Source organism: Pocillopora verrucosa, chromosome 3 (genome assembly GCF_036669915.1).
Source record: "Pocillopora verrucosa isolate sample1 chromosome 3, ASM3666991v2, whole genome shotgun sequence".
In the NCBI taxonomy this organism is placed as follows: Eukaryota; Metazoa; Cnidaria; class Anthozoa; order Scleractinia; family Pocilloporidae; genus Pocillopora; species Pocillopora verrucosa.
In genome coordinates, this window is record NC_089314.1 from 18,165,290 (window position 1) to 18,182,212 (window position 16,923).

Consider the following 16,923-nt stretch of genomic DNA (forward strand, 5'->3'; position numbering starts at 1 on the left):
GAGCGGACATCCGTGATGTTGGCTGGGATTGGAAAGTTGCGAATGGCATCGAGGTATTGTTTGCATGGCCGCACACAGCTTGGGGTGATCTCAAATCCTGCGAATTCGACAGTGTCGGCTCCGAAGACGAACTTGTCTGGGTTAAGTATGATACCATTGTGTCCGCAGAGGTTGAGCCAGTCAACCGCCTGGAAGAAACTTTGGTCAAGGTTGTCTGCCCAGAGAAGGGTGTCGTCGATGCATTTGGTCTTGTTAGGAACGTGGGACACGATCTCATCGAACCGTCTTGAGTAGCCGTCGCCAGAAGCTATGTAGCCTTGAGGTGCTGTTTTATAGCGGTAGCGACCCCATGGAGTGATGAAGGTGGTGAGGTGTCGATCGTCCTCATGGAGGGGAACGCTGTGGTAACCATTCCAACAGTCAAACACGGTCTTTTTGGTGTTGCTTGGGATTGAACGTGCCTGGTGGAAGGGGCTTTGCGTGTGGTGGGTTTCACGTGTCGCGTGGAGGTTGAGCGCCTGGAAATCGACTGTGCGGCGGGGCTTGCCATTCTTTTTAGCACATACAACCATGCGGTGGCACCAGGTGACGGGTTCTCCTACTGGCACTGGTTCGAGGACACCCAGTGAGACGTCCTGGTCGAGTCCTGCCTTGACCTCCTCTTGCCAGTGAAGTGGCACTGGTATGGGGTTGTGGTGTGCGACTGGTTTCGCTTGGGGGTCAACCATTAGCCTCATAGGAATGCTCTCCATTAGGGGTAGCGGCTGGTGCTCGCATGTATTGAAGGTGCTGGTTCGGTAGTAGTCCAGCAGCCACTGTTGCATCTTCATCCGACTGTTCTCTGTTGCTGGGAAAGGGGTGGTTGTGGGCTTCGGTGGCGGTGTGGTGCGACGCGGGCAGGTGCATGGGGGGCTGTCTGAGCCCTCAGAAGTTTGCATATCTCTGTCTGACGGGGTTGGTGCAGTTGCATTGCAGGCTGTGTATGGCTCGATTGAGCTGCATGTGTTTAGGGTCTCCCCCAACATGGGGAAGTTCTTAGTGATAATGCCCAGTGCCATGCATGTCTCTCGGCTGAGGAAAAGTTTGTCTGAGTCGCTTGTCACGTATACGATCTGTCGGCTTTCCAGGGCTTTTCCGGATGGAGACCTGCCCGAGAACCTTAAGATGACTGCGCCCAGGATGCTGATCCCTTTGTTGTTCACAGCGTGCATTTTCATAGTGACGGGTATCAGGTCACTCTCACAGAGGCCCAGGCGACGGATGACTTTTATGCTAGCCAAGCAGCTCTGGCAGCCTGTGTCAGCCATAGCAGAGAGTTGTGCTGTTGCCAACTGTGATTTGGGTGGGTTGTATCCAAGGGCTGTGTAGTCTTCAGGATGGGCTGTCGCTGTAAGCGTTATGAACGGTTGAGGCTTGGATGGCTGTCGAACCCAGTGATCGGTTAGGTGGCAGTAGAGGTGGTGGTCGAGTGAGATGACTCCTTTGCTTGGCCTGCTGAGGCTAGTTGTGGTGCAAAGTGAGTCAAAAATTGCGCTTTCCGTTTCTCTGCTCTTGCCAATGGGTGTCGGCGGCTGTTGGGGCCTGTTGCTTTTGCCCCTGCTGCGGCAAACGCTGGCAAAGTGGTTCTGCCGTCCACACTTGTCGCAGATGGTGCCATAAGCTGGGCAGTCATGACGGCGGATTCTGGTCGGCGCGCTCTTGCCATGCCCTCTTTTGTTGCAATAAGAGCACAGTTCGTTCGCGTCCCCATCCTTATGTTGCTTGACCTCATCATTTTTGGCACGACGATACTGACTTTGTGCGGCGTCTGTGCTGTGGCTTTGTGACAGGCGGCCTGCTGACCGTTTGCCGGCCTCTTTTGCCTCAATGAATTGGAACACCTCCTCAAGGCTCATGTCTTGGTTTCGTTCCCCCATCAGGTCTAATTGGATTTCGCTGTCAGCCAGGCCATGTGTGAGGACATCGCGAAGGACGTTTTCCGTATAGTTGACCTCTATGTTGCAGCCAGGGCAAGTGACTAAAAACTTGCAAACACCAGCTTGGCCGCGAAGGCGGGCACCGAAACTACGGATCGTCTCATCCCGGTCTTGCCGCATGTTGTGTAGCTGCACACGGGCGACCATTGCGTTCTCCTCCCGTACTGCAAGCTTTTTTATGGCTGCCATGACCTCATCTGCGGTTTTGTCGGTGAGGGAACCGCCCGCGTTTCTTGTCAGGTCTTTGCGAAGTTGTTCATTGCAGCACTCGAGGAGCTGGATTACCTTTTCTTTGCCGGTGACATTAGTTGCCGCAACATAATCGCCCCAACGCGTTAGAAAATACGACCAATCCTCACTCGATCCCGCTGCTGAAATTGTCGGACGGCGTACTTTTTCGAGTTTCGTGTTACTGTTGGGGTTGATCGTGTTCACTGTTCCTGGAGTGACATGTACCCCCGAAGAGTGCACTGATAGAAGGACGGCCGCGAGCGCGTCTGTAACTTCCTCTGTCTCGTAGGTGCATTCGGGGAATGGGCATTTGTATTTCTTCAACATTGCGTACTATTGTAGTCCGGGAAGGAAACAAAGATGGCGGTCGATCGGCGATCGATGGCCGCGTTCTCCTCTGTTCGACGTATTACTGGGTAGTCCGCTTGCAACCGGTGTCTCGTTCGCCAGATCAATCCGTGTTGAAGTATGTTTCTATCATAGATAAGACTTTGTCTATTTCATCGAGAGATTTATCCTAGAAAGGCAAGCATCCTCGTAAGAGAATGATAGAAACATATGCAAAGTACAGCTTGTTACAAGTGGCTCGCGCCAGGCACCTATCGGGCAAATCATAACTAGTGTCCAGATCTCTCATCTAATGTTGCGTTGTGCTCTAAATATGATTACCGATTTAACAAGCCACAACATCGAAATAAAAAGTTACATCAAGCTGTGTCGTGTGAACAAGCTAATTTTGTGGTAAGTACTATGTAATAATAACTTTATTTTAACGAGGGTAAAGACATTGATTACTGGTCACCCAGTAGTTTTCATAATGGCCCTCCTACAATTAAAGTACTAAGATGTATCGACTGAATAATTGACTACCTATATAATCTAAAAACTAAAATTACACTAAGAACTACTATTAATACAATATTGATTGATTTACTACTAATGAAACTAAAAAGTTTTACGAATCTTAAAATGATCAAGAAAAGAAGTCATACTACGGTTAAATTTAACTAAGTAATTTTTAAAATTAGTATGGGAGAGTGTCTTTGGTTCGGGATCAAGAGCGTTCCACAAACGGCAAGCGCTTGAGTGAAACGTTCTAAGGCCAGAGTTCCTTTTACAAGCTGGTGTTGTAATATTGTTATTAGAAGCGGATCTCGTGTTATAATTATGGGTGTTACTTATATGTTCGAATAAGTAAAGATTTGGTAAAGCATTTGACAATAAAAATCTGCGATAAAATATTATAAAGCATAACACGACGTTTCGACGTTTCCAGAACGTCATTATCAAGTAAACTAAAATAATAAAATCGAATATATATATAATGAAGCGGTGAATAAATTACAAAGCGTTAAAAATTAAACCAACAGTTTGGCCCTAATGGAATCGCTCTGGGTGTTTAAATTGGGCCTTATTGTTCTTATGTACAACATTTCATAAACAAGACAATCCCATTTCGTGCCACATTTTTTAAGCATTCTAAACTGGCTCTCATTGAGTAAGTCAATGTTCCCATGGGCATCTCTCAGGTGGCGACCAATGGCAGAGTATCGATGATCTGCAATGCGTTGAAACAAATGGTGCGTCGTATATCCGACGTAATTTGAATCACACAAATCACATTTAAAACAGTAAACAACGCTATGCTGATTTACGATGCGTGGCTTGATTTCTTTAAGCTTTGTTGTGCCTACTTTTGCTCAAGTCGAACAAAGAAAAGCTCGAAAATGGAGAAAGTCTGCCGACAACTACCAGCGAGAGGTCTTGGTCGAAGAACTGCGCTCCAAGCAATCCCATTTGCTTCATTTAAAGGGACTTGTGCACAAGGAACACGAAGCTTTGAGGGAGGAGTGCTCGACGTTACGCTACGTGGCCGCCACGCACGTTCTATCAGCTTCACGTAATGCTTTGTACAAAGACTTGATGCGTACCCACTGTGATAAGATCGGTCGTCTTTCTTAGCAACTGAACTGCTCTCTGCTTACTTTACATGCAGTGAATGAGCATAACAGTTTTCAACTTTACATATCACTGCAAGACTGTCTAGGAAGAATACAGGCACTAGTATTTTTGGTTCTCTTGAAAATATTTATTACTCACATAGGGGAGGAAGAAGATTGCATAGGCTACAACATGTAATGAGGATGTCATCACACAAAGGAAGGCAGCTCATTGGCATTATATGACTTAAAATCTTGAAGTGTTTGACCCTACCTATTGCCTGCTCTACATAAATGCGCACATTTGCCAACCTTGATGTTTCTAACACATCTTGTGATGGCATTTGGAAGTTGCCCACAGTACTTGGGGGAATGGCCAAGGTAGCCTGATACATGGCCAAGTCATCACGAATCTTAAAGCCTCTGTCTGCCATAACTTGGTCAAATGGCTCAAGGTGGTTCATGAACCTACTGTCCATGACAATAAATTTGTCTGATGCTCTACCCCCATAGCAATCAGACACAAAAGAAATTAATCCATTTGGAGTTATTCCAATCAAAAACTTAAAAGTGCAATGGTGTTTATAGTCTGACCAACAAATAGCCTGTAGCTCTAAGCTTGATGGTGTTTCGATGAATACTTCTGAACAGTCAATAATGCACCGAACTTTAGAGTAGTATTTTTCGAAGCACTTTGGTAGCACTTTCTTTGTCTGCTCCTTAGAGGGCCACTTGATAAGCCATGAGAGCTCACATTTCATTAGCTTTACCCAGGAGATAAAAATTGAACTGACAAAAGTGTCTGATATTGCAAAGCGGAATGCCAGATCCCCAACAGACAAAGCTAAGTGAAGCCTCATCATTATCAGTAAAAGTTCCTGCTCAAGTTTTAGTTTCCTTTGGGGGCCAGGTTTCCTGACATTTGGGGACTCATCCATGGTCATATCAGAGTACCTTTTGGGCTTCTCTGCCTCAGTTTGCTTATCCTCTTTCCAGTAATTCATATTCTTAGCTTTAGGGAGTAAATATTCAAATAAGGTTCTGAAAGCATCTCTATTTTGCATGCCAGTATAGAGTCGAACATCAGCATCTCTGGTTATTTGTGCACAGGCTGTACACAGTGTTAACCCTGAGGAATCGTCTCCACTTTTCATCAATTCATCACTTGCAGGTATACCACTATTATCAACCGGTGTCACCTCTGAAGGGCCAGCATGTACAACTGACTTTGTTACTGCTGGCGTTGCAGTCTCCTTTTGATACTCTAATTGACGCCGCCTTTTGGGTGACTTACTATTTGAATGCTCAAAAGGAGTCAAAAAAGGAGTAGGTATAGGGTTGCTTACAGAAGGCTTCCCGTCTCGAAAATGATTAGAGCAGATGACAACATGATATCTTCTGTCGTTGTTACAGCCACCGACACAGCACTTATCTCCAAAACCCATTTAGCCAAGGGTTTCTCTTTGCCGAGTTAATTGTTTTTCAATAGTATGTTAGCCTGTCTGGACGAAAAAGTTTTAAGGGCACGTAAACATATTTATTTCAACTTTTCCTCTGCCCAATTAAGTTGCAAAAAGTCTTTCGAAAAAGCAGTACTGTGACCTTCTGGCATTATGTCAGCCGCGAGGTCACATTCTAAGAAAACGATCCCAGTATTCCCATAAAACGCAGAGAATAAAAGGTTTTTCGCCTAGAGAAAAAAAGGTCACTCACCTTTATCAATGTCTTATCTTTTTTAGTGATGGATATTGATTCTTGTTCCTGAACAAAGCGAAAATTTAACGCGGGTAGCGATGCGTGTCTTATTATCATAGGAGATTCTGGGACTCGTTGCCTAGCAACGAGGTTTTGTTTGACCCCCAACCAATATGGCTGCTATAACCGTGGAAGGATCTATTGACTGTGGACAATAAAGATATTAAAATGGCTGTTGATGTTAGTGGTGAAATGACTGTGGATGCAGATGTTGAAGCGGCTGCAGATGTTGAAGCGGCTGTAAATGTTGGTGGTACAGGGACTGCAGATGATGAAGGTGCTGAAGAGGCTCGAGATGTTGGTGGTAAACTGACTGTGGACAATCAAGATGTTGAAGTGGATGTAGATGATGAAATGGAAGATGACAAAGCTGTGGTGAAAGAACAGTTTATGCATGTTCATGTGGTGATCAAATGTCGTTATAAATGTGATACATTAGACTGGAAATGGGCCTATAGAAGATTCTCGTAAGAAAAAAATTGACCTTCATGCGAACAGAAAACTACAAGAATTAAATCCTATACAATTCCACACCTTTATTGTAAACTTTGCATTAAACTGATGGAACATTAGGAAAATGTATACCGTATCTAAAAGACTGTAACTAATTCCACACAACAATGCAAATGACTGGATGAAGCCGGCAAAAAGACGGATATTTGCGCTGTTAACCACTTGTCATTTATATCCAATGCTTATCCTCTCTACTGGTGACAACTTCTCAATGTTGCACGACATGTAAAGGAAGATTTTAGTAACCTTTAGTTTTCTTTCATCCATGTTTACATCCAATCTCGCCCCTTTTCGGCATTTCACTGCTTTTATCACGGTAGTTTTCACTCTTTTCTCCGGAACCATTTTTCTAGCCTATGATACAGATTATGTAGGCAGCAGTACTTACCTGCTAAGGTCTTTTCCTGTAAGGGGAGGAAATGCTCTCACCAGTAAGTCTTTGGCATCACCGGCATGCTTCTATCTTAACTGCGTGTAGAGAACTTTTCCAGTTAAGTAATGTTCCAGATAAGAGCCAAGAGAGGTATTACATGCAGCAAAAAAAGCGGAAGATCTCAATGAAAAAGTGCTAAAAGTGTTTTCCATTCAAAAATACTTTAAATTTCATGTCGGTTTGTCCTGTGCTTATCGCATTGACTTCTGTTTTAGTGCATAAACGATTTCCATTTTTTGCGTTATTGTTTGCCACCTCGTTACCTTTCCTAATTAATAAATGGAAAATTACTTGTCTTCTTTTAAAAGATAATATGTCAAGACAAACTTGACAATCATAATGTTTTCTGGATCCATGTGATCCTGTTCACAGAGCGGGGTATTTGCTGCTACTTCCCCCTCCCTTATCTCCTTCGCCAGGAAAGGGAAAACCTTCTCCTCGCAGGAATCAGGTATCAGTACTATTCAGTAGACATAGAGCGTAAAGTCATTAATGATTTGTGGTGAATCACGATAAAGTTGATTTCTTTTTAACAGTTTTTAGGTTGGGAGACATGGTTTTAGATTTCCCTACCGATATATGGAAAAATTACGATATTGATAGTCGTCATAAAATACGTCAGCGATATGGAAGTACACTGGCTTATCAGCAACGATAATTTATCCTCTGTACTGCGTTCCATAGTTAAGAGTGAGAGTCTATCTTTAATAGTAAAAGTGAGTCCCTAACCTCGTTCCCACTACCACTGCCATCACTATGGACACCAGCTCCAAGGAGAGTCCCGCAAATTGTAGATGCGCCCTCCACCTGTTCCCATTTGGGCACCAGTACTCAGTGCTGAATAGATGTGGCCCCTTGACTTTACTCCATTTCTCTCCCCTCCAGTGGAAGGAGAACACCACTCTTCCTTCCAAAATCCATCTTGGTTTGGTTCTCTGAAATGAAACCGAATGTTCAGTTCATGTTCATATGATATCTTTTCTGATTATTTATATAATTCAAGCATCTCACCTGGAAATGCATCAGGTCCCGCAGACGCTGGATTTCTCCTTCCTGAGAACACTGTGGGTGGTGGCTCTATTTGTCGAGTGCTGTGGCACTTTCTTCTGCTTTGTGATGGCAATGCAACCAGTCACTGCACAGTGGAGCGCTCTTTCTGGGCACTCACTTAAATGCAGTGTTAAGTGGAGCCTGCAAAATAATCAAAATTAGGACCAGGGATGAGCTGGCTAGTGCAACTTTTGGATATTTTATTGGCCTTAAATATTCATTAACAGTTGATTTCTTAATTAAACCGACAATATCTTACTGTGGAAGGCTTGTTCCACAGCTTAGTGGGCATAGTACTCTCTTATTAGAGCAAAGGGAAGCCATATGCTCCTTGAAAGATTCCCTTGTTATTTTTCTACCGCATTGCTGGCAAGGGAGCTTGTGCTTTGCACATTGCACAGTGTGTGCTGCCATCCTCTCCCTTGCCACCACCTCTCTGCACCCATCATTGGCACACAGCATTTGAAATTTTTCCACACGTTTTTAAGTGCTGCTCGTGCTTGTGAAATTTTCCTGTCCATAGACAGCTGCTCTTATTACACTTAACATCAAAGTTTCCTATGATGTCGTGGAGTGCAATATTGACGTGAAGGGTACCTGTTCCGATCAGTGCTTTACAAAGTGGGAATTTGGGGAAAGTCTCAATGCCTATGAGTGTTGCGTGGCAGTGTCGACAGCCTGAATGTCCGCAGCCAGAGTCACAGGCTTAACCATTGTCGATAGGCTTCAAAGTAAAAGATAATCAAGAGAGTTTAGTACATTCCCTTGCAAAACTAGTATTGATAAGTCATGTAATTCCCTTCAAAGAGACCCCTGCCAGCAAGGAATTCAGTTTGAACAGCTACAAATGTAAAAGTTGTCGAAGGAAAGTGGAATTTAATCATGGAACAATGATTCATAACTCAGAGTTATAACAAACACAGAACGTAAATCTAAATGTTTTAAGGCTTCACAGTTGACTTCTGTTACTTGACACATTATTTCGTCTGATCTCTGATTCTTGTTGAATAAGCAAGATTTCTTATCTCAGAAAGACAACTGGTGAAGTATAAACTATTTTAGCTCGATCACAGAAGTAAGCAAGTGTGGCTAATGATTTTCCTCATGTTAATCCCTGGTGAAAATATTTGAAGGATCTTTAAAGATCCTTAAAGATCTTCATGAGGACCGTTGAGGATCCTGTTGAGGATCTTCATGTGGATCTTTGGAGAATCTTCGAAGATCTTTAAAATTCTTGTTAAGATCTTCAAGGATCTTTCATTTTCTTGCCAAGATCTTCAAGGATCTTTCATTTTCTTGCCAGGATCCTTAAGGATCTTTCATTTTCTTGCCAAGATCTTCAAGAATCTTTTATATTCTCGCCAAGATCTTTAAGGATCTTTTATTTTCTTGCCACTATCTTCAAGGATCTTTCATTTTCCTTTAAAGATCCTTGAAGATCTTGTCTGGATCTTCAAAGATCTTGATAAGAACTTTGAAGATCCTCAAATGATCTTTGAAAATTCTTTGAGGATCTTCCAAATTCTTGTCAAGATCTTTAAGGATCTTTCATTTTCTTGCTAAGATCTTCTAGGATCTTTTATTTTCCTGCCAAGAGCCTTAAAGATCTTGTCTGGATCTTCAAAGATCTTTACAAGAATTTTGAAAGTCCTTAAAAGATCTTTGAAAAGTATTTAAGGGTCTTTCAAATTCTTTTTAAGATTTTTAAGGACCTCTCATTTTCTTGCCAAGATCTTCAGGGATCTTTTATTTTCCTGCCAACATCCTTAACAATCTTGTTGAATGTTCAAAGATCATGTCAAACATTTTGAAGATCCCTAAAGATCTTGGCAAAAATATTACAGATCTTTCCAATTTTGACAAGAAAATGAGCAGAAACTGAAAGATAGTTTATGGGGTGAAGCATGAACTAAACTGCCGAAGATGTTAACTATTCAAGAATGGATGTGGAGGTTTGATATGTAAACTTGGTGTAGATAACAAGGGTGACAATAGGTTCATGGCCAAAACAAACCTCAGAGTAAGTTAAAATGAGTTAAAAACCAAACATCAAAAACTGAAGATAGAACTTTTTTTATTACTTAATGAGAATTACTTATCCTCTTTTAACACTTAGAAAAGGCCACAAAGAAAAAAAACACTATTTAAACATTGATTTTATATAACTTTTGAATGTCTTATTAAGCAATCACTTTTTGACTTGGGGGTGCTTATTCGATGGGGGCACTTGTTTGATATTATGACCAAGGAGGATGGGTGCTTATTTGGGGGAAGGTGACTTTTAGAGCCACTGGGTGCTAATTTGAGGAAATACAGTATCTAAGAATAATCATAATCATTGCGTCTGTTTCTTCGTCAAATCATTGCATTTTTGGTTGATAGCCCTTCAAATGTCAGGCCACAATTTATCCATAGTCTTTGTGGAGTATTTCCTTACAATACAAGCCGGAAGGAAAAAAAAATCAAAGAACTTGTGTGTCATGGCATTCATCATACAATTCTTTTCACTATCTGCATGAGTACATTGTACTATCTGTGCATTACAACTCCATAGCGGATTAAATGTTTACCTCAAAAATTGAGGTTGTTAAGTATTCATATATTCAGGCTATTGTTCTTTCTCATTACTTATTCATTCCGATGAGTGTGCCGACATGCCGGCATGCTTCCGAAGATCGTGAAGAGCGCAACTTCTTTGATGTAGGTGAGATATTTTTCTTTTGTTAACAGATGAAATAAACTCTCCCGGGAATCTGCTTGATTCGGATCAAAACAAAACGATCGGTGCTCGAAATGATAAACTATTTTCGCTTTTGCTCTTCGCAGTGATTACAACAACTCGTTCAAGATCCATTTTTAAATCTTTTGCGACGCTCTTTAATCCTAAAAACATATTAAGGCTAAAAATACACCGTGAATAGAAACTAAATCCATTCAAATGATTGCAGTTAATCGATCTCGAGTTCATTCATCTCAAGACAATGTAAACAAAAGGATACAAGATCACAAGTCTGTTCGCGCAAGGTAGCTTAATTACACTATTGTCCAAGTCTTTTGAAGTACCTTCCGCAGTTCCTTTGGTCTTCTTCCAAAATATCTCACCTTTTTCGAAACGAATAAAACCGACACGTTTTCGGCAGCCACCGAAAGCAATGCCCAAAGGAATAAACCGAGCCTTCGAGGTAAAAAAATCCGGCGGTGTCACCCATTTCAGAAAGTCACATTTAATCCGCTATGGAGTTGTAATGGGACTTGTAACAGACGTTCAAACTCACTTCCACCAAAACTGCAACCTCACCTCAACACAACAACTAATTCATGCCCATTTTGCTGATAATTAATTGACGACACTTACGCTGAATAATTGAAATCCTTTCGGGATCAAGTGGTGTCCTCTCATATTTGTCATTCAAAGGGGGAACCATCCCAGCCAACATTTCCTCCTTCGTAAACACTATCCCGGCCAACCTGGTAGCATACGGTGCTGGCTCCTTTGGGGGTGCCTTAAGAGATAAAAGCTGAACTCCATTATAGACCTGGATTGGGGAGGTACAACCAAAGGATTGTCTTTAATTGTAGGCAGTATTGGGCAAAAGAAGAGAAAATTTATTGGCTGTCAACTCACGAAACAAAATGTTAAACAAAGATTACCAAGTAGGAATCTTCTTCATCGCTGTCCACCCCAATGGACTCAACACTCTGCAAAGGAATTACTACTACTTAGAAGTACAAGAGAAAACATTTTGTATGGCTATACCCTTAACTATGCTTGTGTCAGGTATATGCCTGTTGAGCATTTGGTAACACACATGTATAGACTCGAACAGAACTGTTCATGTAATTAAGAGTGCTCTCTTGGTACAGGTCCAATATCCGCTTAATCTTGTAATTTATTTTTCAAAAGGGGAACACAAATTTAACCTTGCTGGGGTAAGTTTCCTGGAAAAGTGTTCAATCATTGGATATTAGACTTAAGCATTTTATATTTGTCTGCAGTTTGCCTCTTCTATTCAGTTAAGGCTTATCTCTTTTTTTTGGAAATTGGAGTAGGGGAATTTGTTGCAGCTTCAGGGTATTTTTTACCCTAACTCTGTTTAATTAATAGATCAAGCTTGCTCTCTATGGCATCCAGCCTTGTGATTATTTCAGATAAATCCTGGAATTATAGGTATACCAAATACCCGTAAGTAACTAAATTATCACTGTTCATTTAGGTTTCAAGTTTGTGTTCCTAGTAAACTGCGTCTGACTTTTTTTTGGAAATGCAGGCTGATACTGGTAGTTGCTTGTCAGAAGCTATAACTAATTGTAGTTAAGACATTTCCCACAGCAAAAAGGGATTGCTCTTTTCCTCAGAACTGTTGCAATATTATGAATGCTGCCAGCTTATAAATCTCTAGTGCTAATAATGACTTGACACAAATTTTGTTTGTATAAAGTGAGAGACACAATTCCTGGCTTGCACAACAAACTAAACAACTTCTCCAATAAAATAAAATCAAGGTTGAAAAAAATGAATTTGAAATAGTGCTCAATAGCATAGCCAGCAAAAACAGGGTGAGTGGGTGAGGTGTGTAAGCCACAAAATGATAAGCTGAAGAGTTCCCTGCAATCGCAATTTTCATCTGCTACTTTGTAATGGGATGGCACAGATTTTAAACCTTACATCAACAGAGGGTCTAGCTTCATGTGTATTTAAAGTTGCATGAGACCTGCAAAAAAGCAAATAAATTCAGCTGATGATCAGCCTTCTGATAAACACTCTAAAAGGCTATTATTATTTTTTAGTATATAAACATTGCTCTAAGTCCAATCTCTTCTCACTAAATCATGTCAGTAGTATTCCTGCTCAGGGTATAATCCTCTTCTAATGACCTGGCATTTGGAGCAAAATCTGGTAATCTGTTAAAATAGGCCATACAACTTTATGTCTATGGAAATGACTCTAAGCTGAAGAAATTATATTTACCTTTGAAGAGATTCAAACTGGCGATTTGCCGAAACTGCCCTTTCCAGCTTCTCTTTTTCTTCGCTTAATGTACTTCCAATACCTTCATTGATGAGACAAGACTCTTTATTTCTTTTCCATGCAAAGCTCATTGAATTAAAATCCGGTAATTGTTGAATAACTGAAATTGCATGCCCTCCTTCTTTTTATAAGTCATGAGTCTGCATGTTCTTGACCACTAATTTCCCTCATAATAAGCCATTTTGCCAGTTACTTCATGTTGTATTCAAAAGTTGCAAAAACGAAGGCAAGCTTGACAAGTGTTCTGCTGCATTTAAAATTGCACCAAGGAGACATTGATCTGTGTTATATTTACCCTTGCAGTAATGCAGTATACTTTAAGTATACTTTTAAACAATTAGAAAAGTATACTTTATTTGTACTTAAAGCATACTTTAAGTATACTTAGAGAAGTATACTTAAACACGGAGCGAGCCTATAAATTGAGGCTGAGCGGCTCAGCCCGTCAATCACAAATTGGAATACTCTGCTTTGATTGGCTTATTCACCCAGGCGTGTAGTACTCCCGCGCAATTCGCACGAAGTAATTTTTCAGGCGACTGCACAAGGGAAGGTTTTTCGCTTGTTTACTTCTCGGCTCTGTGAAAAGGTAAGCGAAAACAACAAGAATGGCATCTACAGAAGAAGAATTTAGACAGGTATCGTACTTCATATACATGCATTTTAACACCTTTTTTGTTGTTTCACTTGTGAAAGCATATTGATTGTTTTGGAGTTTGTTACTCAACGTAAATGCCGTGTTTTAGGTTGTACTTCTAATTCCAGTGAGTGAAATGGAATTTCTGCGTTCTTTTGTGGCCTTCAGCGGTGGGGAGGTTGTATCTGAAACCAAACCCAGCCGAAGGAAAAGAGCAAAAATAACACAAGATAGCAATGTCCGTGAAGAGGAAGATGCTGGTAAATTTATAAATGTGGCTTGATTTATATGTCGCGTAATTTCAGCCGAGCTTGACAGAAATGTAATTCTTTGTAGATGCCCACGTTCAAACTACAATCAATCGTGAAAATTATCAATGAATGTGTATTTGCATTGTTTCAGTGCATGTTTATAGCGAAATTTGCTTGAATAAAGCTTGAATTGTATTCAACACAACGCGAACACAGGGTAAATATTTGTAGTTCACTTTCTGTGAGTGTATATAAGCTTCCCTTAGTGTAGAGGTGCATTTTATCGCGAGCAAAGATTTTTAGTATTCTGCTGGGTCTTGATGTAGCTGTCCTGGAACGATAGTCCCTTTTAGGGTCACTCGGAACATCCGCTGACTAAGACCGTGAAGGCTCACGCTGGTGCACGAAAGTGAGGCGTATCCTGAGTCGCATCTCGTCTGTTCACCACACAATCGCTAATATAATCGAAAATGGAGCACAAAACTACTAGAAAGAAGCAAGCGAGACGAGGAAAGGAGTGTGCGGCCTCTGAATGTACGAATATAGAATATTTACGCACTGGAAAATCGTCTGGCTTGCGATTTTTTCACTTCCCGAAAAAGCGTTCATTAATACAGCGATGGTGCAACCTTATCAAGAGACACAACGGTCGAGATGGGTTCGTAGTTACTTCAAATACTGTTATTTGCGAACAGCATTTTCCTGCTAGTGACATCTTCAAACGTCCAGGAGGAAGTAGAAGTAGATTACGTGATGGTAAGAGTTTATATAAGTTGATTCAGCTAAGTTGTAGCTGCTTTACGTAAACGAGTCCATTCTCAAATTATAAACACAATGAACTGATAAAATATATTCATTTCAGGAGCTGAACCATCGATATTTCGGTGGACGTCTGGTATCTGTAAACAGAAAAGAGCGTCACCAAAACTACGAATCCCAATGTCAGTCAATTCGACAGACACCACAACTTCAAAAGTGACAACAACCGAACCAACAACCACCACAACTTCAAAAGGGACAACAACCGAACCAACAACCACCACATCAACATGTAATACGACTGTAAATATGGGCTACGAAACCTTTCAGAATTCGAATGAACCGGAGGACCAGGAAGTGTTTCATGTTGAAGCAATTCATTCAGAATGCTTGCCTTCACTTATGGTAACATAAACCATAATTAATTAACCATAGTTAATTATGCATAAACCTTAGAAAGTTGTCCTAAAATAACCATAAAGCTTGCATCTTTGTGCTGCAATGTTCTTTAATGTACATGGCAAACAACCTACGTTATCACATGAAAAAGCTAGTTTGTGTAAATAGGTTGAAACCAGTTTAATTTTGATTTCATATTTTTTTTAGTGTGATGTGTCAACCCAAACTGATATCTCATGGCCTCTGCTGTCCAACTGTGCACCTATTTCTCATGACCATAACTATGCATTTGAACTGAATAAGTCACCAAACAACAGCACTGAGTACATATTGACTATGGAAGAAAGGTTACAAGTACAGACTGAGATGGTTGATAATCTACAAAAGAAAGTTGGCAACCTACAACAAGAACTAGAGGAGTACAAAGATCGTGAATTTAAACTGGATAATTTTAAAGATGACAATGATGCAATTACATTTTACACTGGCTTTCCAAGCTATGAGACTTTAATAGGATTTTATGAATATTTCAAAGAAAAACTTGCAAAGCTGCAATACTGGAATAAATGCAATGCACCAGATTCATATGCGTATCAAGAAGAGGGAAGAAGAAAGCCTGGGCCAAAGCGAAAACTTTCACCACTTACTGAATTTTTTATGGTTTTGGTAAGATTGAAAGTTGGTCTCTTTGTTAAGGATATTGCAAGTAGGTTTGGAATATCTCCTGGACAATTTTCCAGAATATTTTGTACCTGGGTGAACTTTCTAAAGCTAGAATTGCAGTTGGTATTTCCCTTTCCTTCACAGTATCTTGTAAGGAAGAACATGCCTGATCAGTTTAGATTGTATCCAACTACTCGTATCATTCTTGATTGCACTGAGCTTTATGTTGAAGTTCCATCTTCAATGCTTGCACAGTCACAGACATGGTCCAACTACAAGCATCATAACACTTTCAAAGTATTAGTAGGAATATCACCAAATGGTCAAGTGACATTTGTGTCAAAGCTATGGGGTGGCCGTGTTTCTGACAAGGAAATCACACAACAATCAGGAGTGATGCACTTATTAGAACCTGGGGACAATGTAATGGCTGACAGAGGATTTGATATTGGTGGTATTTTGCCACCAGGCTGTCACCTAAATATCCCACCTTTTAAGGGCATCAGAGACCAGCTGACAGCTGATGAAGTCCAGGAAACAGCCCGCATTGCATCAGTGAGGATACATGTTGAGCGTGCTATTGGTCGCATAAAGAACTATCATATTCTAGAAGGTACTTTACCTTTGAGTTTAGCACACGTAGCCGATCAAATATTTTTTGTAAGTGTTTATCTTACTAACTTTTTAACTCCTCTTCTTGAGCCTCAAATGTGAAGTTGATTTACATCTACTGTCAAAAATATACATTATATGCTTATGCAAATGATTAATTGAATTAAATGATGTCATCAATGACAACTGAATACTGAAATAATAAACATGTGAGGCAATAACATTTACAATGATACTGTTACTACTACTTTGCAGTTAATAATATTCCAATTTGAAGTTGTGTTAACTAACTCCAGCATAAAAGAAATAGTTTTTTTAAATTCTCTTGGTTAATGCAATATTGTAGTTGTGTACATTTTTACATACCATGAACTGTGATAAAGAATATATTACATAATACTGAGGCTGAAGTTGCTGTCAATGGAACTGTAAAATGGAATGTCCCCCTGATTATGAAAATCCATCTGTCCAATAATAGTTTGAAAGGTTATATCACAAGCATGTCTGATACACTCCAATAACTTAATATTCTAACACAACAGTAGAATTGATTCAAGGAGTAAACTCAAACAAAAAGCATGCTAAGCTATTAATATTTTACTTTTACTCTCAGTTTTTATGGTAGAGGCACTTGAACTTGCCATTAAGCAAAAACTACAAAGTACAAACTAATAA

At 40.5% G+C, this 16,923-nt stretch overlaps 2 protein-coding genes across 2 annotated transcripts; one reads left to right on the plus strand and one right to left on the minus strand.

Annotated features, from left to right (window-relative positions):
* Positions 1-4,299: 4,299 nt before the first annotated feature.
* On the minus strand, positions 4,300-5,592 carry LOC131794221 (uncharacterized). Its single transcript, XM_059111739.2, has one exon. It carries the CDS (start codon positions 5,590-5,592, stop codon positions 4,300-4,302), a length of 1,293 nt encoding a protein of 430 aa, XP_058967722.2.
* An 8,835-nt stretch (positions 5,593-14,427) lies between these two features.
* LOC136279620 (uncharacterized) lies at positions 14,428-16,350 on the plus strand. The gene is made up of 3 exons (XM_066163562.1): positions 14,428-14,571; positions 14,678-14,979; positions 15,181-16,350. The coding sequence occupies exons 2-3, from the start codon at positions 14,755-14,757 to the stop codon at positions 16,348-16,350; spliced, it is 1,395 nt and encodes a 464-aa protein (XP_066019659.1). The 5' UTR covers positions 14,428-14,571; positions 14,678-14,754.
* Positions 16,351-16,923: the final 573 nt, after the last annotated feature.